At 35.5% G+C, this 25,359-nt stretch overlaps 1 protein-coding gene across 4 annotated transcripts in view; it reads right to left on the reverse strand.

Moving 5' to 3' along the window:
- Window positions 1–278: 278 nt before the first annotated feature.
- The window catches only part of SGCE (sarcoglycan epsilon), a 75,986-nt gene continuing 50,905 nt past the window's right edge, over window positions 279–25,359 (reverse strand). For 2 of the 4 annotated variants that reach the window (XM_003782678.3, XM_012812444.2), the window contains 6 exons: window positions 17,764–17,926; window positions 14,799–15,010; window positions 13,837–13,863; window positions 12,910–13,098; window positions 3,646–3,689; window positions 279–570 (listed from right to left, as the gene is read on the reverse strand). In XM_003782678.3, coding sequence (XP_003782726.1) covers window positions 554–570; window positions 3,646–3,689; window positions 12,910–13,098; window positions 13,837–13,863; window positions 14,799–15,010; window positions 17,764–17,926 — 652 coding nt within the window. In that variant the 3' untranslated portion in view covers window positions 279–553. The remainder of the gene's footprint in view (window positions 571–3,645; window positions 3,690–12,909; window positions 13,099–13,836; window positions 13,864–14,798; window positions 15,011–17,763; window positions 17,927–25,359) is intronic. The other 2 variants (XM_023519280.1, XM_023519279.1) reach the window with 1 other exon arrangement.

Consider the following 25,359-nt stretch of genomic DNA (forward strand, 5'->3'; position numbering starts at 1 on the left):
CTGAGTGTCATCAGTTCCACAATCCATAAAACCATATTTACAAACATTTTAAAGAGTGGCATACAAAACAATAGGCTTCATGGGCCACCAAAGTTAAAGTATGATTTAAATAGATTGCCTACTTGGAACACAGAAGCATAAACGTTTGATGTATTTATAGAAGGCAGGTGATAATCATCTTGTTGAATGACAAGGAGCACATAAACCTGTGCCTGGCAACTTAAAGATTCCTACTAAATAGAAGGCAATCGAAGGTTTTTCTGAAGTATCACCAGGCATTAGGCTTCATTAATAATATTTATTTTAAAGATCACTTTTTATTGTAACAAATATAAAGTCATCAATGTTTTTACAAATTGTCAAAAATGTTTTAAGTACAAAAAAAATACATTAGTAAAATGAAAGTTATGTTGTATTATTTGGTACATACTTAATACTGTCAACATGCACACCATATGCCAAAAAGCTCATGCATTATTGGAAGGAAAAGGAATAAGATATAACTGCCATATTGTCTGATTACAAATTCATTGCTTCCGTCAGTTTTCTTTCTTCAGGGATACCATTTACCTGCAATGTGTAAGAATGAATATGAGCATGAGTTAAGTCAGGGCATGGACGCTTTCAGATTTTGAGCAAAACAAAATGATGGCAAGCGGAAGAAATCTACCTTCTTAACGTAATTTAAGATAATTACATTGCATTATTCCTCTGCATTTGGTTTTTAAAAAAAATTCTAAATTAGGTTTCTCCCTTTTAAATCAAAGCTATAATATTTGTATTTCTCAAAAGGTACAGTCTGAAAATTCCTCCCACAACAAACAAAATGAATGAGGTTGACTGCGGGATGCATGACTACAGCTTTTAATGGTGGCTTATTAAAAAAAATCATGTGGGTTCGTAGGGCAGAGAAAATTAGAAAACCTGAAGGGGCAGCAACCCTAATGGCTTGAGCCTAGTCCAAAAGGTAATGCTCCTGCCAGCGTTTAACTGCTCTATTATCCCAGCTAGTGTTCACGTCCAGAAATACAACACTAGCAGCTAGTTCATTTCTCAAGCTTTTGACAAGAATTTAAAAGAAAACAACTAAATGAAAGAAACTTCAAAATCTACTCTCTTCTGATAAATTCTATATAGGTAGCTACAAATACAATTACATGATATCCAAGAGACAAACTCTATACCTCAATTACTTTCATAAAGAAAACTGACACTAGCACAGGGCTTTGGGGCACTGGAAGAAGCCAGTTATTGTTTCATGATAATCACGCACACCTGGAGCTCCCTCTGTGTGGTACTGCCATAACCAGGGTGAAAGAAAAGAAAAACTGTCACAGCCACAAATATATATAAACAGCACTGAATTCATGCGTTTGCAGACAGAATGGAATTAATTCAGAAATTGAGAAACAAACTTTATTTTTTCATTTAAACAAATAGAATGGGAATAAGAAATGTAACTGCCCGTTTAGGTCCTCTCCCCAGGAGTATGACTGTGATATTAAGGTATCCGAGGTAGAAACACAAGCTTTCATAATTATAAAAATGCTAGGATGGTCTCTCTCCCTTTTACACTTAGACTCCTTGGGGACTCATTGAAAAAATAACAATAACAACAAAACAACCAAGAGGAGATAGTGTACTTTAGTCAATAATATGATCCAAATTGCAGACAAACAGCATTCACTACAAAAGGAGATCAAAGCTTTCTTGACTCAAGCAAAATACCTGCTCCCTAAAACCCGCTTTAGAAAATAATTTAGAAAATTAGGTTGAACAACCCAAAATTCCCTTAGGAAAATTTCTGGGCTCTTATCACATTTGCTGAGGTATAAATCATTCTTGTATTTGGAAATACTCTGTATTACTAAAACACAGCACACTAACAAGTGTACTTGCTAAAAAATCCATGTCATTATCAAATAAATCACCATAATATCATCTGTTCAAGTTTCCAATTTCCCTTAGTGGATAAATAAATCTGGATTTTTAAAGTACTCAAAATAATTATTTACTATTTTTTTTAAGAAATTATCTTGTCTCCTTTCTACTTCATGAAATAATTAAGAATCCAAAGACAGACATCTTTTTTTTTTTTTTTTGAGACAGAGCCTCAAGCTGTCCCCCTGGGCAGAGTGCCGTGGCATTACAGCTCACAGCAACCTCCAACTCCTGGGCTCAAGCGAGTCTCCTGCCTCCGCCTCCCAAGTAGCTGGGACCACAGGCGCCCGCCACAACGCCCGGCTATTTTTTGGTTGCAGCCATCATAGTTGTTTGGCGGGTCCGGGCTGGGGATTCGAACCCACCACCTTAGGTGTACGTGGCTGGCGCCTTAGCCGGTTGAGCTATAGGCGCTGAGCCCAAAGACAGACATCTTAGGAGAGATGAAAGTCTCTAAGGTTAATGGAGAAGTTCTGTCATTTCCACTGCAGAAATATTCTTTTAAAAATTTTCCTCTTAAAAAAACAGGCATAAAGTCCAAGGTAGCAGGGACTCATTTATCTTTTTTGCTCTTCAGGTGACACATATTTATAACAAAGTTTGTTCCTTCATCAATCTCCTAAATGCTTACAAAGTAGCACCAACCACATCAATATATTGAACGGTCTTGTTGAAATGCGTAAGCGTTTAATTAAAATAAGTCATCAATATTGTAGGAAAAAAATTCTGATAAACATTATTTCATAATTTAAATCTGATGAAGAACTTCATTATACTTGCCTCAAATCTTTGAAAAGTTGTCAAACGAAAATCTCCTTTAAATTCCCGAAAGCAGTAACAGAGAAGATAATTTCTGAATGAAAACATCCATTTCTATATGTGCCTGAAGTTTTTAAGGGACTTACTTAATAGCTTCCCCACTACAATGCCACTATTCATGCTTAGAATTCCACACCCAACTTACATTTTTAAAACTTCTCTTGTTTTTCCAAAAGAGCTACAAAGGCAACACTGGTTGCCTGGCAATTAGAACTAGGAATCAACCACTAACTAGAAGACAATCATGAATAAGTTATCTACTCAGTACTGAGATGAATGAAATAATTGGCTGTAGAAAATTTTTAGGGGCACTTGAAAGAAAGAAATAAACTTAAAGAAAGCAAGTCTTAGGAAAATAGAATAGTCCAGGGAGAATTGTCCGCCATCTTGTTGTCATTGGTCATGTTATAACAGCTTTTTAAAGCGGCTTTTAAGCCAGGCCAACCACTTCTCATTTATCGCCCTGAAGCCTCAGTGATTAGTCACAATGGTTTCCTTTTGTAAGAGTCAGTTTCAAGCTGCTCACTTACTGAGACAAATCCTGGATGCATCCAAGCTAAGAATCTTTCATACCAAGGGGAAGAATAGCGAGCTTCTCTGAAGGAAGAGGATTTTATTCAGTCTTCCTTAATTAGACAGGACCTCCATGGATGCTTTTGCTCTAAGATCATTTAACCTGCGTTTATCATTCAGATGCCAGTCTGTGTAATAATCTGAGCTATTATTCTGAGGTTCTAAGTTTGATTAAGGAATGACAAACTGTTTTGCCTTACTTGGTGAGGCTATAGCTTCATAAACTATAGAGTGCTATAATTATAAACTACAGAGCACTTTCAATCTATTAGCTTCATCCATAAACATCGACTTATTACTCTTAGTACTCACCTGTAGTCTGCTGTTGTGGAATCTGTGTCTGATGTGGCAGGTTCCTAGAAATGATTAACATTTTTGAGTAAAGTTGTGTGTGTTTGTTTACACACATGTAAATAGAGAGCAGACATATTAGAATGAAAAACTTTACAGGTAAATGTGACCCCAGACGATGTGATGCAGCATAACTCCCCTGTCCCATTTGATGAGTTGATGGATGAGGAAACTGAATTCTGGACGAGAATAAATTAACAACAATATTTGGTAACATTCATGGAATTCGTACTACATGCTGTACTTAAAGTTTAAACTATATCAGAAGAACCTTGAAAGGTAAATATTATTTTGCCCATTTTATAGATGAAGAAATAGCCTTAAAGGTTCAAGGCCATATAGTAGGAAGCAGTAGATAAAGATGTGAACATAGCATCCTCACAACTGTGCTATTAACCTGTATATTTTCAGATCTAGGTCTAAAACACATATACTCACACATTCTCACTGAACAAGGTATAGAACCACCACCTTCATTCACTGTCTCAAACTGGAGCTTATTTATCTTCATGACAGGGAATGACCCTCGACATCCACCCAAAAGTACTTGTTAAAATGCTAAAGTCATCCCAACCCCTTCTGCTCCTTTTGTCTCCACATTCAATCCCTTGCGAGCTTTCGCTATTTCTTCTCTATTTCACTTTAATCTAGCCCCTTCTTCCTCATCCCCATTGCTAACTTGGTTGAAGCCATCATTGTTTTTCACTTGGATTCCCATAGCTGGTCTGACTTGTTTCATCATTCACATTCTTGCTCTCCATTATCTACTCTGCTCACTGCTGTAAGAATGATCTACTAAGACACAAACCTGATTATGCCATACAAACAACATGTTTTAATATTTACCTGTATCTATCTGCAAATTAAGTTTCAGCTTTCTGAGTGTGGCCTAGAAGGCCATCACTATGTCTGGTTCCTACATAGAGTGTCCCCTGTCTGCTTTAAACAGACAACCAATCACTATAGCTACTACCACCATGTCCCATACCCAACAAGCTCCCGTTTGGGCTTGCAAACTCAACTCAGAAATTGTTTTTGTTTTTGTTTTTGCAGTTTTTGGCCAGGGCTGGATTTGAACCTGCCACCTCTGGCATAGGGGGCCAGTGCCCCACTCCTTTGAGCTACAGGCACCTCCTTCAACTCAGAAATTGTTACAGCAGTTAGGTATTACTCCTATAACTAAAAAATTTCCACATATGTTGTCATTTTAATATATTATTTATATTATTTTAATATATATGATTTTTAATTAAAAAATATTATCTCAAGAACCACCTCTCTATACCTCCTCACTATGTACGCAACCCCCAGTTAGGTTACCACTTGGCATGCTTTCACACACATGCTGATTATTACATTTCTCTGCATGTAATATTTAACTACTCCAAAGTGCCTTAAAAGCAAAAACTATCCTACGTTGTTAAATATCTCCAGCTGTAAGTACATAGTGTGTTTTGAATGAATACATGCAAAAGTGAAGATACTTACAAAGACCCACATATAATATGTATTTATTTACAGATACACCCACTTATTTTCAAATTTTGATATTAAAATTAGCTTATGAAAATGTGCATTTTAGGATAAATTCTTGGGGTCAAACTCTTGCTACAGAGTAAAGTTTGATCGAAAGTAGAGATTTTCCAAATTGTTTGTTTCTCTTCGGCAGTGGAATTCCTTTTAATTGAAATCCTAAGCATAACTCTGACGTACAAAAGAGATAAATGTGAGGTTGCTTGGGTTCAAACAAGGGAGTTAGGAATCCTGTCTGCTTTGTTTCTTTTGCACCACATGCTGGCCCCTACGGCATTTCTAAGAAACTTCTAAAAAACAGTTTGAAAACCGCTGATTTGAATCATTTCAGCCAGGCAAACATTATGTTCCAAAAACAACATTCTAAAGTAGAAAACAGCACATACTTCTTAGATACTGTTTAAACTCTTAATTTAATCTTAGTTAACACCATCAAGTGGCTTTTTAAAAATTTTCAGTTCCATTTAAAATATATTGATAAAGAAATTAAAAAATCCATTCTAATTCAACTTGAGGATATGACTTAATAATTCATGCCAATAATTGTATTCTTTTTTTTGCTATTACTTGGCCCTACTTATCCTTGTGTGATCTAAGGGAGCATTTCTTTGGGTTTGTTTGTTCTTTCGCTATTTTACACAATGTATTTATATTGGTTTTAGTCATGAAAGTAAAAAGATAAACCACAAAAGGGAAATAATTTCTAGATTTTAACAAGAAAAGGCAAACATTTTTACTACAAAAGTCAAAATGCAATTACAAGGGCATCTAGGTTGGGGTGGGAGGATGTGTTTTGTTTTAACTACTCAGGTACAACTGACTCCAGTCTATTCTACGTTAAAGTTAATACAGCGCACACTCTATCTACACACCCCCCTCTCCGTACACACACAGCACTTCCTCATTCATCTCTAGCTCTACCTAGCCTGTATCAACACATTTTGACAAAACATAGAAAGCACAGAATAGACATGTTCTAACACAGGCAGTGGTTGGCCAAAAAAACACACAGGTTTTTCAAAAGCCCTAGATCAAGAATACCCTAAATTCAAAATCAGTATTTGGACAAGGTAGGTGGAAACCCCCTTGTCTTGTGGGCCTTCCCAGCCAGCCCATCTGTGGAATACAGCTTGAAACCACTGATCAAACCATTCAATGCATGCCTCATCGTTTCTTCTCTAGCCTCCATTTCCCCTCTTCTGCTATGTTGCTAACCCTTCTAAATCACACTGGGCTGGGCTTGGTGAAGGGAGATGGTTGGTTGAGAAAGTACCACACACAACTACCAAGAAACTTGGAGAAGATTCGTAAGAAGGCAATTGTGTGTTATTACTCTGGTTTAGGGATGTAAAAGTATCTTAGTGCATGTTCTAATTAGCTAAGTTTAAATGAGGCAAATGTACTTCTTGCAGTTTCAACTGAAACTCAGCTGAGTTATATCAAAAGTGTTTATGTGTGCAAAAAAGTGCTCAACCAAAAAAATGTTGACATCCAACTTCCCCAGAGTCTCCAAGGTGTGCACACGTAGCTCTGTTTTTCTGGCTGCCCAAACTTGTGACTGCATGTGAGCCCCTGAGTATTAGAGTGCTAAGACATCTGTGATGGGCATATTTGAAATTGTATATTCCATTTAAAAGTTGAAGGGATGTACCTCATAAGAGCATATTGCTTCAGGCCTACTGGAAAAGTGCCTACAACTAATTCTGCTGGAGTTAAGACGGAGAGAATGCAGGAAGAAGGTAGGAGCCTTCCACCTTTGGTGAGAGCAGGCTGCTGAAGGGGATCCTACAGGAGAGAGGGAGCTGACTTAAACTAGAGGCCCCATAATTCTTCAAATGAAGGATCTTAATAAAGCCATAAAACTATTGAAAATAAGTTATTAATGGGCTAACTGAAAGGTTATTATGTGTAAACTGCATTATGTAAAAATGTAATTCTCTGCATTATTCACATTATTTTCTAATTTTATTACCATTAATTACATGCATTTAAATAGAACATTGGGTAAATTAGTCATTGAACAAATTCATTCCTAAAGAAAGCAAAGGCAATAACTTGCAAATTAATAGTAAGTGATTTGGGGGAACACACAATTATTTGTTATTTGTACAACCGTTTTAAGGTAATTTGACATTCTTGGATACCCTGTAGAGTAATTCTCTAAGTAGGGTTGAGGATTATTAACTGATTATACTGCTACTTGCTTCAAGATTCAAAAGCAAAGTGATCTCCATGCCAGGGCTGAAAGAAAATGACATTAGTTGTGTGGAATATAAAACATTTCTCTTTTGAATTGGTATGGAGTCATTTAACAGTAAGAAATAGATTAATATATGTATTTTTGAATAGCTCTGAAATATCCTTGGTTGTTTGACACTTCCTGTCAACAGTAAACCATTATCTTGGTGCCTTCAGCAGATACTTTCATTAAAACTTAATTTTTTATTTATAGAATTTTACCATAAAGTTGGTTCTCATTATTGCCAAAGGGAAGACAAATGGAAAAATACTTGAATACAAGCTAAATGATTAGATACTATCTTTAGTTAGAAGATTTAATTCTACTTTTATACTTGTTAATTTGCAAAAGATTAAGCACAACCTACCTCCTGTTTTGAGGGAGACCTAATTATCTCGCCTTAGATATTATGTTTAGAATAGTGAATAGGCAAGATTTTTGTATAGACAATTAAAATCTTATTGGAAAATGTGTGGGGAACTTTCCCCTATTACTCATCACATAAGGGTCCTCGTGAAGATGCCTCCCACTCAAAAAATCAATTGGTATTGATGCTGGTATGAGAAACAAGAAACAAATAATGAGGAGGCAGCTCTTCCCCTAGAAGGCAAAAAAGTTCGTTACGATTTAATAATAAATTATTTTTCAGAAAATCACATATTTTCGTTCCCCCAATCAATGTTTCTTTCTTCAAATTACAGAGATGACTATGATTTCTCAGTGGTTTTGAGCTTTTCTAGGCTTAGTATTTTTCTGGCCCACTCAGGCATTGTTTTCTGATTATCACTCATCTTTCACTTTACATCATTCTCCTCCAGCAGTTTAAGGAGGTGCGGAAAAGTCTAGAGGCTGATAAACATAAACCAACACCCCAGCCCAAACTTCTAGGCAAGGGGCATAGACTGCCTCTCTTCCACAGTTTCACACAAGGGAAATCAGGAGAAATGGTTCCCCTTTTAAAACTACGTGGAGGAGTGTGAATAACAACCCTTCCACTTCCCCACCCTGCACCGGAAATACCAGAGGCTCTGGATTTCCCAGTTTTAAAACTTAAGTCTTTTAAGTTTTTAAGTCGGGGCTTCTCAAACTTTTTTCCTGCTGTAGCACACCACACACTTCAATCAGACTCCAAATCCCCAGACTTAGGGCCCCAGGATCTGTATTGTAAAAGCTCCACAGAGACTCTGACGTACAACATGGTTTGAGGAATTAGGCCAGATTCTCTCTCTCAACATTCCTTTCGGGACTTAAAATTTTATGACTTAGAATTTTTGTTTTTCATTTAAATATTATGAAGGTTAATCTTTGATGTATGTCTATCAAATCTATAATAGATTTTTGACATTAACTCTTTGTCACAAACATAACCTCCAATCCACAACGATGATTCTTTGGGCAAAGCCAATTTATTTTTTAGAATTAACTTCTATAATGTGATTTCCAGAAATGAATTGTAGTAAGTAAGGGGAAGGCCTACAGAGGAAAAAATTCAACCTACTGTTAGTGGTTAACACTTATTCACTGAGCTACAAAGATAACTAAGTACAATACAGAAAACCCAACTAGGAGAGGAGAGATGGGTGGCCTTCTACCGAATCCTTAGCTAGTATTCCTCAGACTGTCAAGGTCATGGGACATAAGCAAGGTTTATGAAACTTCCCAGACCAGAGAAGAACTAGGAGACATGATTATTGTATCCTAGATAGAATCCTAGAACAGAAAAAGGACATTAGTGAAAAACTTAATGAAATCTGAAAAAAGTTCTGAAGTCTAGGTAATAGTAAAGTACCAATGTTGGGTTCTTCATTGTGACGAATGTACCATGGTACCATAAGATGTTAATAATGGGAAAAATTAGTGCTAACGGGTATCTGGGAGCTCTCTGTATTATCTTTGCAACTTTCTTGTACCTCTAAAATCATTCCAAAATAAAGATTTTATTAAATAATAAACAAAAATCAAACGAAACTGCCCTTCCATTTCTAGACAATGTGATAACTTTAACAGCCTATTCACATTCTCTCTGTCATCTGAAAAGCAGAGCGTATGCTGTATAAAATGCAACCCCTCCTTTCCAAGCATGTACTGTATCTCCAGGTTCTGCCTGGCTTCCCTTCCCAATACCTCTTTATTCATTTTGCTTGTAACCTGAGATCCCTGTGAGGTCAATGACCAAGCTATCTATCCCAGACTACACTATCACACTATCAGGATAGGTAAATAATCTAATCTCAGTTCTGACTTAATTTAGGTTTGTCTCTTATCAATGCCTCAAATTTATCATCTGCAAATGATTAAACATTTTTCTACTGACTGATTTATGGTGCCAGTCTGGCGCACTGGGAAGCATCCTACCAAAAAGAAAATATTACTATGTAGTCAATAACTATGGCAGCCCCTCATTACAAGTTCTTTGAAATCAACAGACTTGTTTAAAAGACCAAGGTCTTTCTATGCCGCTCTGAAAGAAAACTTGAATATCTTTGAGTCTTGCTTAAAAGCAAACACAACTTTTAGCCATAGTCTTATGTTTATGAATGATAAATTCAGCATGAATAAGTGAAAATGAAATGCATGGCCTTCAAGAAGGGTTAATTAATAAGCACAAGGAGGCATCATCCAAGCTTTTACCTGGTTATCAACTACTGTAATACTTCATCAACTAAAATATCTCATTTTAATCTTGAGAATTCAGTTCAATCCAAATGACCAAAATATTTATATGTATCTACTTGGTGCTGAAATAAAACTTTGAAACACAACTATGTTTTTCGGGTAAGTGGCAAAAGTTGAATTTACGTAAAGGACAGCTAGGATGAACCTGATATAATAAATTCCCTATTATCTGGCATGGTTGGAAAATGAGGTTAATCACATATTCTGGCTTATAGAGAGTTACCATAGAGACCGTGCACATATTATCCATTTCCAAGAATAAAAGAAAGATAATATACACTCAACACTGAAACGACACCGAATGTAATTTAATTTTCCTCTGATGAGTCAGACGCACTTGATGATCCTGCAGTGCCTCAGAATAATCATTGTGAACATCATCAATTATCTATGTACCCTATTTATATAGAAGTGCTACTTAATGGAGCTTTTCCATTAGCAGAAATCTGAATAATATGAAGGTTTTCTGGACTTAAAAATACGTATATGCTGAAACTGTTGCAAGTTCAATATAATAGCCGATTGGATTTGCAAATAGATCTGATCAACTTAATAACAGTTTTGATGGGGTTATGGCAAGACTAGAAGATGCATTTGGTTGTAAACTACTGGAAAATTTTATTTGCTTGAATATTAGTAGCAACATTGCAAAAATCCTAACTACAGGAAGCCAAAATAATTTTTACGGAGTGTATTTTCAATATATATGGTCAGAAAAGTGATAAAAATGACAGTAGCCCTTTTCCTCCTTTAAACTTTACTAGCCACAGAGTTTTACTGATTTGCAAATTTCTCTACTCATTATAATAAATAGCTTTGTATCCTAAAATTTTATAGCATTGTTACTTTGTCAATAGAATCATTTCCCAAACTGTTTTTTGAAGAGTTTCCTATTCTGACTTTTTCCCATGGATTCACAAAGTATATCAACACATTTGTCTGAGGGTCTGAGAACTCTTGCAACTTAAAAAATAAACAAACAAAAACTATTTTCCAAGGGTATGTGCCTACTTCTTTTCTTTCTTTTTTTTTTTTTTTTTAAAGAGATGGGGTGTCCTTCTGTTGCTCAGGCTGGAATGCAGTGCTACAATCATAGCTCGCTGCAGCCTTAAGCTTCTAGGCTCAAATAATCCTCCTGCCTTAGCCTCTGAAGTAGCTGGCACATGCTTCTACCTATATAGATGGGGTCTCACTATGTTGCCCAAGCTGGTCTCAAACTCCAGGCCTCAAACAATCCTCCTAACTTGGCCTCCCAGAATGCTAAAATTATAGGCAAGCCCCCCAAACCGGCCTGCCCATTTCATTTTTGAAGAATATCTATCAAATTTTCACTGGCACTCTAGGGTAAACAACATAAGAAATATTAATTTTAAAGAGTAAGCATAAATTTTTTTATTTTGAAAGTTAATAAGGTCATTCATAATTTTCAAATTAAGAAGGAAGATAAATTGGTAAATTGTGAATTATTACAATATTCTTGAAATTTGACTAATATTTCTCATCAGTACATAATCCTAGTAAACTGGGTTTTCTGATGACCCATAACAAATATGGGTATACAATTTTCACCACTGTTAATAGGACTTAAATTAATCACTTTCTCTTTCTCTCTCTCACATATGCACACATACAAACACACCTTTTGTCTATACAACCCTAAGTAAATAATCTTAGAGAACTTTAGTAAAATGCTCATAATACTTTTGGATTTCTAAAGTATTCTAGACAAATTTGTCTAGTCAAACTACTCGTATTAGTCAATCTTCAAATTACTACATGCATTCAAAATAAGCACTGTCAATAGGAAAATATTTGTAGCCAGCATAGTTCCCAGAAAAAATTTTAATCAATAAAAGTCTATTTTTATATCATATTCTAAGGGAAAAGAGAGAAAGAGAGAGAGAGAAAGATTTTTCTGCATATTCGTTCTATCTACAAAAGTAAAATGAAAAGGAGGAAATTCTCAAAAGTCAACTTTGTGACTTCTAGTGTGTGGGTAATTGAATTCAACCCATTTTAACACATGGTTAAAATGAAAACAGAGCCATATTCTTAAAAGTAAACAATGGTTTTACTCACTATTCCTTTATATTAAAATCTAGCTTGCAGGCCTATAACATGGGTTCTTAAAACCACCTGTGTGATTTCCTCACCCTTTTCCATACCTGCCCCTTACAGCCTCCTTCCAGGCTTTCTGTGGTTTTTCCAGCACTAGACAAGGTTTGCATTAATGAAATAGGTGTGTATAGTCCAATTGGAATTACTTGTTCTAATATACAAGCATATCACACACACAAAAAAACAACCTAAAATCCCTTTGTTTTGCCCTGAGGCAAAAAAATTTAGATCCCATAGGTCTGCATTAATAAAAGCCTTTTAAAATGGTTAATTAACAAAGCCAAAGAATTCTAACATCTCTAAAAAAGAAAAATCAATTTGATTGGCTTTAGGATATGCTTCTTTTCTTCATAATTCACTCATCTTTGAGTAAGCATCTGAATTCGTTTATTACCAGTGCCAATTTCTTAAATATTAAGGTAAATGTGTTCTTGTTTGGATTAGTGAAGTCGAAAACAAAAAAGCATTTTCTGAAAGGAGTTCTATCGTATTTGTGGCAGGGTAGTGTGGGATTTATACTATCAATGTCCTTTTGGTATTTTCTCTTCCAATTATAAACAAACGAACACAACAAGGAAAAGCTCTCGCCTTTACAGACATGAGAAAAAATATACAGGTATGTTAATAATGACATACAATGGCTCCAAGGGGATACTTACTGCTGCGTTTGCATCAAAGGCATGTTAGTGCTATCATAGCTGTCTGTGTGTAGAGGAGGTATGATTTCCCCAGTCACAGGGTGAAACACAGGAAGTGTTGACAGGGGCCAGGCTATCTCTCTATTCTTGGACATGTCTCGAAGTTCCTTGGTAGATTTTTGAATAGCACTGTGGTGAACCAGTTGGATGCTGAGTCAAAAAGAAACAAAACAACATATATTTAAAATCACACATTATCCTGATGGATCATCAATTTGACAAAGTCATGAAATCACTTTTCCTTTTAAAATAACAAGACATTATTGCACGCTAGGCATTTTACAAGTTATTTTACAAAGAGATACATCTCACATACTTTTAACACAGCAAAACTAAAAATTATAAACTGATTTTGAAATACATACTTTTCCATTAAAGTAAGCTGAGAAGCAATTGTGTTATAATATTATAGCCCTAAGTAACAACCTAGTTTTCTATTTATTTTCTACAGTTAAGATAAAACTTCCATAGCTTTTTATATTGTTGCTTCTGGTGGGGCATTTATAAATACTCACATAAGTTTCATTTTATGGTAGGTTATTACTGTAGATTCTGGAAAACGTGTATGAAAGGCCTTTTCATCTGTTCTCTGGTTTAGAGAAGTGCAGATTGGGAAATCACATAATATAAATGGCAAGTTAATATTCTGAATCTGAAATATTTTAGGGTTAATTTTTTATCTATGTAATCTTAGTTTTCAAATCCTTTTTAGCTTTGGTTGCTAGCCCTCCTAACTACCTCTATTTAGAAAGCAGCTTTCACATTTACGAAATAAACCATGAAGGATGACAAATGAAAAGAAGCGTGACACACATGTATGGAGCATGATGGGCAACTGAGAAGTGGAAGAAAAATGATAAAGAAAATAACAGGAAAGAAGACACTTACTCTGGTGTTTGCATGTTTCTCTTTTCCCTAGAAACAAAACAAAATTTATGAATTAAATAATAGCATTGATATTTGGAACATTAAGACTATATGCTCATGGGATTTTGCATGATGTGGAAATGCTGACATTGTTACTATTAAATGCAACCAGGCAGCATTTGCCACCAGGCTTATGACATTACTTGGATGAGTACACGTACAGCCATGGAATACTGATGAGAAACACATAGAAAAATGAAAAAAATGGAGATTAAGAATCGAGCTCTTGATTAAAATAAATTCTATGACATAATGAAATCAGGCTACATGTAAAAATGGAAGAATTTGCTACTTGCTGCTTTATTAATTTTTTACCCTTTGCTTTGTTACCCTGACTTCCAGAAAATCTCAGGAGATTATCTTAATTGACATAGATGTCCTGAAAGTACTAACTATTCATGAGGTGAAGATTCATTACTCAAATTATACCTTAGTTTTATTAATTTACTCCTAAATTGCTTTCTTAAATACATTTTAAACATTTAAATTATGTCACCGTATTTTACAGCAGAAAGATTTCAAAAAGAATTCTGACCATCACTTCTGATCAAACTAAGACTATTTATTTACTTAAAAGTACAATTACCATGTCAACAGATTCTGAAGTCTCTGCTCACACAAGATGGCTTGTATAACCAAAATATCTAGCCTCAATTATTCTTGGGTCTGTTTTACCAGCATGCATTTATATCTAGTATTAATAAATTTTGAATGAAGTAATTATAGCTCCTAATTTGATTTACTAGACTCAAAACTATTTTAATTCATTTTAAAGGAATAAAGTACTGCAGTTTAACTTGAACACATTTTCAATTCATTTATAAAGCATTTTATGAAGTGAACGGAACTCCGCTTTTAGTGGAGTCTCTATGCTGCCATTATAGCAGGCTCCCTAATTCTTTATCAGTGTTTAGAGTACTCACACTCCTTCCCGTCGGCAGCACATGATATAAGCAAGAATCAGAAAAAGGACCAGTGCTACTGCCGAGGGCACAGCCAGTGTAATAAGGAAATCCGTGTAATAGTCTCTGCTTTTCAAAGAATCAGAAGGGGGTTTGTATTCTCCACCATCAGGCAAAATCCCTTCTCCACGGATCACTTCCTGATAGGTGGACACTTGCTTTGTTTTATCAACCTGATACAAAAGAAGAAAATTAAACATCGAATTAGTATCTACAAACATTAAGAGATATTATGATCAGGATACACCAAAACATTTGTCAATAAGTTATCTAAAAAGTCATCTTTTCTAATTATTTTATCATCTTGAATTTGCAATTATTTATTGCAGTAATAAAAAGGTAACGAATGACCATAATAAAGGCTTTATCTTGACCTATTTTCTACGCCCCTCCCACATTAGGAATATGGGCACACAGACACATATATACACACATAGTGTCTCTGAGTGTGCATGTGTATGTAATTATAGTCCTTTTTCAGTTTTCTACTTCTAAAGCAGTAGTCATTCATACTACTATGTCAATTTCTTGTTGCCTGGTGACAAACCTATAGTGCAGATGTTAACAAACCTCAATTGGCTGACAGCCACGTATGGAGGTCTGGTTTCTAAGTTTTGTGAAAGTGGAAATTAAAAAAAAGACAGACAATTTCCAAATGTATTATCCTTGATCTTTCTGCTACCCAGATGACAGAAGTAACTTTTAGGAAAGACAGACAGTCTAAGAAACACAAAACCAATCCAATGCTATACCCTTACTATTAAATAAATTCTATCCCAGGATTAAAAAATGCTCAACACTTGCACTATGCTAATTTACCTAGACATCAGTTGAAACACTTTCACTGAGTTGCATGTAATTATGCTAAGGTAAGTTTATAGGAGGACACTAAAAGTATAGCCACGTGAAATTTATTACTACATTTGCTACTAACAAAAATGTCAGAGAGAATTATTTGTAGAATGACTCAGTATCCTCTCCCAGAAAACTCCACTTACAGAATTTTGTTAATAATACAATTCTAAGGCTAGGTGCAGTGGCTCACTCCTCTAATCCTAATACTTTGGGAGGCTGAGGTAGGAGGATCCCTTGAGCTCAGGAGCTGGAGGCCAGCTTGAGCAAGAGCCAGACCCTGTCTCTACTAAAAATAGAAAAAAATTAACCAGGCATGGTGGTACAAGCCTGTAGTCCAGCTGCTCAGGAGGCTGAGGGAAGAGGATTCCGTGAGCCTAGGACTTTGAAGTTGCTGTGAACTAGGCTGATGCTGACACCACAGCACTCTAGCCTGGTGACTGAGTGAGACTGTGTCTAAAAAAAACAAAACAAACCCCCACTAGTGAAAACTTTGCCATCTGGCAAAGGAATTGATGTTCTGCCTCTTCTTTAAGAACGAGAAATGCATTAAGATGAATTTCCTATTTTTGCCCTGCATGTGAGGAGGGTAATTGTCAAACATGATCTTATGCTTATTTTATGGGATAAAGTTTAGGTCCTGATTTTCCATTTCTTTTATATTTTATTTATTATGTTTATTGTATGACTCTTTTATTCAAGTCTTCTGAAAAATTCTGTGCTAAGATGTGGAATATAATATATGTAAAATAAAAAATAAACATCCCTGACTTTTCCATTTATACGGTGGAATCAAAATCTTCAAAGCACACATACCTATTAACCTTTTAGAAATTAGGTGATATTCCTAAACATGAACTCATTTTACAATACAACCACAACGACAACAGAGTTGTTAGGAGCTACCATGTACTGACTCTGGGGAAAAGACCCTATTGAAGTTCGGATAGCAACTTCTCAGTTTTCTACACCCTTGTATGATTAGGGCCATGGTTAAATTCTGAGCTTGGGAAATTTACCTATAACACACATAAACCACAAGTTAATAATTTTACTTGATGTAAGAAAGCAAAGACCATTTTTTTCCTTAAGACACAAGGGATATGAGAAAAGTCCAAGCCAAAAGGCCACAAGGGGTGTGAAGTGTCGCAATGTGAGTAATATGTTCTCCAGTACTGGATCCTGGAAAGTTGCCTACAGTTGGCTCTCTTAAGACATAAAGTGATAGTTGTGTTTATGTGTCAATACCTTTGTTCAAATGTCATCTTTAAACTTAGATCTAATTCACTCACCACCAGTCATAGAGAGTTGACAGAAGTTAAATCTAAAGGTCAAGAAAAAGTTAAAAGAACATTCTTACCTTTCAGATACAGGATTAAATTATTATTTATGGACATATAAAATATAAATTTAAATGTAAAATACTACACGTGTATTACATATATATAATCTTATAGTTTCCTAAATTTTTTTTTTTTTGAGACAGAGTCTCAGTCACCTTGGGGTAGAGCGCTGTGGTGTCAGAGCTCACGGCAACCTCAAACTCTTGGGCTTATGCAAATTAAAAAGAAGTATGGAAAGAAATATTAAATATGTATGAGATATAGGTAAGATTCTAAATTTCTTCTTGTACTTTAAACTTTCCCTAAAATCTGAGTTTTCAGGACACTGAGTCATTGCATATTATTGCTGTATTCTCGGGGTTATCATTGTACTTCATTCTTTCTCTCCAAAGTAGAGTGCAGCAGTATGTTCTGCACATATCACACTGACTCCATAATCCCCACTGATTTAAGAGCTACCTGAATGTCCAGCGGTTCGTTTGGATCACCTGCCAAGGTAATCCAGCCCCAGAAACCAATCAAGGGTAGAGTGAGTACAAAAGTGGAGATATTTTTTCCTAAATGGATATACTGTTGACAAGCCTACCAAATCCTTAAAGTCAAGGAAAGCCAATTGCAGTTAACAAAGTAAACCCAGGATTTGTTCTTAAAAGCAATTCAGGTTTTTGCCAAGTGTTATCACCAGCCACATCATTCTTAATTACATTTGGGGAAACAAAAGGAACACTCACCAGTGAAATTTTGCACCAGTCTATGTAAAACTGAGTACGAAATTTTTTATCACATGTTATTACAGGCTCCATTTCTTGACTGCATCTCAATTGATTCTGTGGATTTTCAACTTCTCGCAAACAAGAAGAAAATGGGACATCGGCACCAACCATCACATAAACACTGTAAAAATGTGAAACTCTCAGGTTATCCCTTAAGAAAATTGGAAACACTAAAAACAATCTACCTTGAAAGCAGGATTTATCCTTTCAAATTGAGAGATTAACTAGAATTATCCCTAAAGTAGAGGCCTAGGCTTTAAAAGCAGTGATTCATGTAGGGGCTTTCTCTTGTTCATTCCTTTAGTCTACCAATATTTACTGAGTGCCTTGGTGTGCCATAGACTCTTTCCAATCAATGTTGATTTCTAAAAATTTCATTTTATCCCATTTATTTTCTTTAAAAACAATCATGTATTATATTCTGATTACCATATTGGCAGACTACTTATGCTAAAAAATTATTCTTAATGTACCTTGTGTAAAAAATAGCCCTAAAATAATAAATAATTATAAGTAATAAATCGGCGCTTGATTTCACTATAATAAAATTGGGAAACTACAGCCCCGGAAGTATGGAGCTTTAGGGAAGCTTTGCTATTTTAACCCAAGAGTTCTGTCAATTTTTCTACCAAACAAATCCCTCTCTGCTCGTCTCTCATCAGAATGCCTCTGAGTTTCTTAACTGAGACAGTAATATAATAGAAAAACTAATGTCTGGTAAACAAACAAGGCATACAAAATTAATTTTCTTTGTGTGTATCTTAGCAATCATGAAGAAAGAATTTACTTAATTCCCTAGTAAGAATTCACAATAAAATATTTTTAGTAATAATAGCATTTAATAATCGCAGAAAAGCTTGAGAAGACAGGAATCTCATTGACCTTTCAAAAGAAAAGAGAAAATCAGGAAATTAAGTAAATATTATTTCTTTTCATGATGACAACGTTATAGCTACTTATAATATGAAATAAAACCATGAAAGTTCCAGCTGCCTTCTTTGCAGAAATTGAGAAACTGATCCCAAAATTCATATGGAAACTTAAGGAACCCAGAATCGCCACACACACATAAAATCTTGATAAAGAACAACAACAAGGGTTACAGATCCCAATTTGAAAAGTTACTCCAAGTTACAGTCATCAAGACAGTGTGGTACTGACATAGGACAGACACACAGATCCATGGAATAAAACGGAAAATAAATAAACTCTCATGTTTAGTAAATTGAATACTGTCTTGATTTCCCCCAAGACAATCAAGGGGGAAAGAATAGTCTTTCCAACTAATGGTGCTAGAACAACTTAACAGCCACATAAAAAAAATATTGAAGCTGGGGCCCCCAACTCATATCATGTATAAAATTAACCCAAAATTGATGAAAGAAGATTTCTGGTTTCTAACACAAAAGTAAACACTCCATCCTATCAACATGTATAAAGCTGAACAAAGTGAAAAATAATTATTCTTAGGTCCATGAGAGAAATAAGGTGTCAGGGCAAACTTCTGCCTAGAAAACTGGAGAGACTTAGAGACACACACAGGGCATCATAATTTACTGAAGAAGAAACACTTGACTGAAATCTCTGTGAGAACCAGTACTGGGGTAGGCAGAGCTGAGTTGCAATTGATGTGTGCATAAGTCTGAGAAGGTAGTAACTCCAGAGGGACCCAGTCATCAGAAAGCTCCCACATTTTGTGAGGTTCACCCCCTTGAGATTATCAGGTTCTCACAGTAAATATCAGAGAATAATTTCCTTGCGCTTCCAGCAAGGGAAGAAAAAAAAAAACATTTTGAAATATACCAGCATGTACTATTCTTAAGAAGGTCTGCCCTCAAGAGAAACTAACCAGAGCCTAACCTGCTAGGGTTGTATCAGAGCCTCACTGACTAGGGCAAAGGAAAATACCCAGCTATAGTTGGTTCTATCCTTCCATGCATAGGAAGGAAAATCCCAGCGCTAGGCCACTTTAGCCATCCTGTGCCCCCTAAGGAGGGGCAGCCAAGCAGCCCATGTGGAGTCCGCAGTCCTAAGGGATAGGCTCACTAAAAGACTAAGAACTAGTCACAGGGCTATCAACCCGCACCCCCTTACCACCAGACTACTAATCGCCTATTTACAGCCATTCTTTTCACCTCCTCCATTAGTCTGGCTATCAAGGAAAAATTACAAAATGTACTACTAAGTAGCAAAGAACATAGTCTGAAGAGACCGCACAAGCTTCAGAACCAGATTCAGATATGGGAGAGATGTGGCAATGACCAGACCAGAAATTTTAAACCACCACGATCAGTGTGTAAAAAATGCTCATGAATAAAGTGGACCTGCCTTGCAAGAAATGTTAAAAGAAGTTCTTTAGGGAGATGGAAAATTATATGTCAGAAACTCAGACCTACATAAAGAAAAGTACAGCATCAGAGAAGAAATAAATAAAGATAAAAGAAGAACTTTAATTTGATCTAACAGCTTGTTTAAAATAATAATAGCAGCAATGTGTTAACCTATGTATGCTGTAGTATATGGATGAACATGCTTACATACAAATGCAATGAATGAGTACAGCGATACAAGGGAAGTGAGAGAGAAATAGGGGTTCTTTTGTAATCATACAGGCACTTGCACTACCTGGGAAATAGTACAGTGTTATTTGAAAGTGGACTTGGATTGCTTGTACATGTATATTACAAACTCTAAGCCAGGTGTCCTCAAACTATGGCCCGCGGGCCACACGCAGCCCACTTAGGACATTTATCTGGCCCTCTGGGTGCTCTTACCACTGCTGCCTGTCATACGTAGTGGCCGACTCATCCCGGGGCCCGCATTCCAGCCCTCCAACGGTCTGAGGGACAGCGAACTGGCACCCTGTTTAAAAAGTCTGAGGACCCTGCTCTCAACCACTAAAAAAGGAAAAAGAAAGAAAAGAAAAAAATACAACCAATATGCTAAGAGAGGGGAGAAAATAGAAGCATATAAAGTGCCTAATTAAAACCACAAGACGTTAGGAAAGAGTGAAAGACAAACAAAGGAGAAGAACAAAGAACAAGGGTAACAAAGAGAAAAACAGTAGCAAATATGACAGAGAAGAATCCAACTATGTTAATAATTAATTTAATATCAATGGTCTAGATGCCCCCATTAACAGAACTTATCCGAGTATAATAATAAACAAGATCCAGCTACATGCTGTTTATAAGAAATCTACTTTAAATATAGATATACATACATCAAATGGATAGAAAAAGATGTACCATGCTAATGTTAATTTTTACAAAAGTAGAAGGAGAGATATTAATTTTAGACAGGGAAGACTTCATAGCAAGGAAAGTTATCAGGGATAAAGAAGAGCATGATAAAGGACTCAATTCTCTGAGAATATAAAACAATCCTTACAATGAAAGTGCCTAATAACAAGGCCTCAAAATATATGAGGCAAAAGCAGACAGAAATGCAGAGGAATGGATGAATCTACTATTACAGTTGGATATTTTGGCATCCCTCTATCATAAATAGACAAAAGCAACAGGCAGAAAACTGGTTAGGACATGGTGGAACTAAACATCATCGTCAGGTGACTTGATTTAATAGACCTCTATCGACTATTTCAGCCAATAGTACCAGAAACACACTTTTCTCAAGCTCTCATGAAATATTTACCAATATTCTGAGCCATGAAATATCTTAACAAACTTAAAATAATAGAAATCATACAATGTCTGCTCTCAGACAACAACAGAATTAAACTAGAAGTCAATATTGAAAGGTAACTGGAAAATCTCTAAGCCCTTGAGACTAAGCAACGCCTTTCTAAATAATATACGAGTTAAAGGAGACATCTCAAAAGAAGTTTAAAAATATTTTAAACTAAATGAAAATGAAATTATAACATCAAAATCTGTAAGATGAAGCAAAAGCAACATTGATAGAAAAATTTATTAGCACTGAATTCATATGCTAGTAGAGACAAAAGATCTAAGTTTTTACCTTAGGAAATTAAAAAAAGGATAAACGAAATCCAAGGTAAGCAGAAAAAAAGAAACAATGAAATTGTTTAATGAATTAGAGAATAAATTGTTTAATGAATTAGAGAATCATTGGAATTACAAAATAAGTAAATAAATAAATGAGCGAAAGAAAGAGACAAAAAGTTGGTTCTTCGAGAAGATTAATAGAATTGAGAACTCAGGCTTACCAAGAAAGGACAATTTCTAATCTCAGAAATGAAAGACATCTCTAAAGATTCCATGGACATTAGAAGGATAATCAATGAACAACTCTGTGCCCATAAATTTGATGATGTAGGTATGTGGTTTTGGCAAAAGAACAAAGAAATAGATAAATGGAACAGAAAAAAGAGCCCCAAAATAGACTCACATAAATCTAGCCTATTAATCTTTGACAAAAGAGCAAAGGCCATAAAATGGAGGAAAGAATCTTTTCTTCAAGCAGCATTTTAAAACTACACACATATATGCAAAAAATATATAGACACAAAACTATACCTTTCACAAAAATTAAACATGCATCACAGATATGAATGCAAGACTAAGAAACTCCTTGAAGATAATGGAGGAGAAAATCTAGATGACCTTGGGTATAGTGATAACGTCTTAGTTACAACACCAAAGGCAGAATCCATGAAAGAAAGAATTGGCAAGATGGACTTCATTAAAATTAAGAAGTTATGTTCTGCAAAAGACCGTCAAAAATAAGAAAAGGCAAGCCACGGATGGGAAGAAAACATCTGCAAAACACATATCCGATAAAGGATTGTTACCAAAATATACAATGAACTCTTCAAATCTAACCACTAGAAATAAACAATTCAATATAAAAATGGCCCAAAGAACCTAATAGACCCCTCTCCAAAGAAGACATACTCCTGACAAATAAACGTATGAAAAGATGCTCTACATCACACCAGGGAAGTACCAATTAAGGCAACAATAAAGTACTATCACATTCCTGTTAGAATAGCCAAAATCCAGAATACTGACAGCACCAAAGGCTAACCGGGATGTGGAGTAACAGGAACATTCATTCATTGCTGGTGGGACTGAAAAATGGTGCAACGACTTTGGAAGACAGCTTGGCAAGTTTCTTATAAAACTAAACATATCTTTACCCTATAATCCAGCTATCACTCTCCCTAGTATTGACCCAACATTTCGGTCAATTGAACTGAAAACATTTGTCTACACAAATGCCTGCATACAGATGTCCATAGCAGCTTTATTCATAATTGCCAAAACTTGGGGACAATCGAGATGTACTTTACTAGATGATGATAAATAAATTGCAGTACATCCAGACAATGAAATATTATTCAGCACCAACAAAGAATAAGCTATCACCATGAAAAGACATGGAAGTAGCTCAAACATGTATTACTGAATGAAAGGAGCCAATCCAAAAGGCTGACATACTGTATGATTTCAACTATATAACATTCTATAAAAATAAATTGTGGCAACAGTAAAACAATCAAGTTTTACCATGGGATGGGGGAAGGAGGAGTCAATAGGTGGGACACAGACAATTTTCAGAGCAGTGAAACTACTCTGTATGGTAATGTAATCCTGGATGCTTGTTATTAGACATTAGTCCAAACCCACAGAATGTACACTACCAAGAGTAAAATCTACTGTAGACTATAGGCTGTAGGTGATAATGATGCAAGTTCACCATTTGTAACAAGAGTACCATTCAGGCAGGGGATGTTGGCAATGGTGGATGCCATGCATGTGTGGGAAGAGCAGGTCTAGGGCAGTCTCTGCACCTTCTTTTAATTTTTCTATAAACCTAAAAATTCTCCTAAAAGTAGTATACTTAAAGAACATACCAAATACTTAACTGTGAGAGCTAAAACTATTGAACTCTGGGAAGGAAACAGGCATAAATCTTTGTGCCTTTAGTGATTTCTTAAACATGACCAAGCTCCGCAATAGAAAAAAAGAAATAAATGTATTAAATTTTAAATATTCTGTGCTTCAAAGAACAACATCAAGAAAGTGAAGACAGACCCAGGGGATGGGAGAAAATATTGGCAAATCATGTATCTAACGAGGGACCTGTATCTAGAATATACACACAAAGGACTCTTACAACTTAATAAAAAGACAAACAATCCAATTAAAAATGGCAAGGTATATGAACAGACATATTTCCAAAGATGATATACCAATGTTTGATAAGCATATGAAAAGATGACATCACTGATCAGCAGAGAAACAGAAATCAAAACCATGAGGAGATACCAGTTCACCCCAACTGGAATGGCTGTAATAAAGACAGATAATAACTAGAGCTGGGAGAGATGTGGAGGAATTGAAATCCTCCTAGTCTGGTGTAAAATGATGCAATACTTTTGGAAAATAGTGTGGCAGTTCCTCAAAAGGTTAAAGACAGCTACAGCATGACCCAGTAATTCCATTCCTAGGGATATATTTAAGAAAAATATAAATATATGTCTACATAAAAACTGGTACGTGAATGTTCACACCAACTTTACTCAAATTAGTCAAAAAACAGAAACGATCCATATGCTCAACTTACGAAGGGAAACAAAAGATGGCACACACATACAGTAGAATATTATTTAGCAATAAAGAGAAATGAAATACTGAACTATTCTACAACATAGAAGAAACCTGAAACTATGACACAAACTGAAAGAAACTCACTAGTCCCAGAAGACCACATGTCCTCTGATTCCATTCATATGAAATGCCAGAATAGGCAAATTTACAGAGACAGCAAGCACATCCATGGTAAGCGAGGGCTAGGTGTGGTCGTAAATGACTGCTAATAGGTACAGGGGTGGGGGTGCGGGGACTGGGAAGATAACAGGGATCTAAAAGTGATTATAGTGATCAGAAAATTGTACATTTTAAGTAGGTAAATTATATGATATGTAAATTATATCTCAATAAAACTTTTATTTAAAAAATGAAATGAAATAAAGTATAGCACAAAGATTCAAAGCTATGTCAATAAAAGTACGAGGTCACAGACAAGCCCAAGATAACAACTGTGTTCCAAATGTGTTTACACAAATTCATGTGCCCTTTACATTAAACTTACATTAGATTGTATGTTTAATTTGCAAAAACATTTAAAAAAACGCAAGTATACCCTTGGGAAACAAACAAAATGACTAACTAAAATTAAAGATCAAATAAAAAATTCATAACAAAAGTAGATATAAGAAACTCAGATGATCAGTGAATATAAACATATTCCTTAAAGTAAGTTACTATTTTAAGCATCACAGAGAGTCAATTTCTATTCTTTTATTAACTGCTGAGATAACCCCATATTTTCCTTGATAATTATAAACTATATGTGTGAATACAGAGACAAAATGAATATTTCTAGAACTGTTAACAGCTCTATTGCTTAAGTAAGACATTGATTTGTAATTGAAATTTTTGATTCTGGGAAGATGGCCGATTGGTAGCAACCCTGGTCAGAGGCTCCTGAACAAAGGAAGAAAAACTGGTTGGAATCAGAATCTATGAAGTCAAAGACGGGGAGCTGAGCCCAGAAAGAAGTTCG

This window comes from Otolemur garnettii, unplaced genomic scaffold (assembly GCF_000181295.1).
Source record: "Otolemur garnettii isolate 467f Iridium unplaced genomic scaffold, OtoGar3 scaffold00005, whole genome shotgun sequence".
Lineage (NCBI taxonomy): Eukaryota > Metazoa > Chordata > Mammalia > Primates > Galagidae > Otolemur > Otolemur garnettii.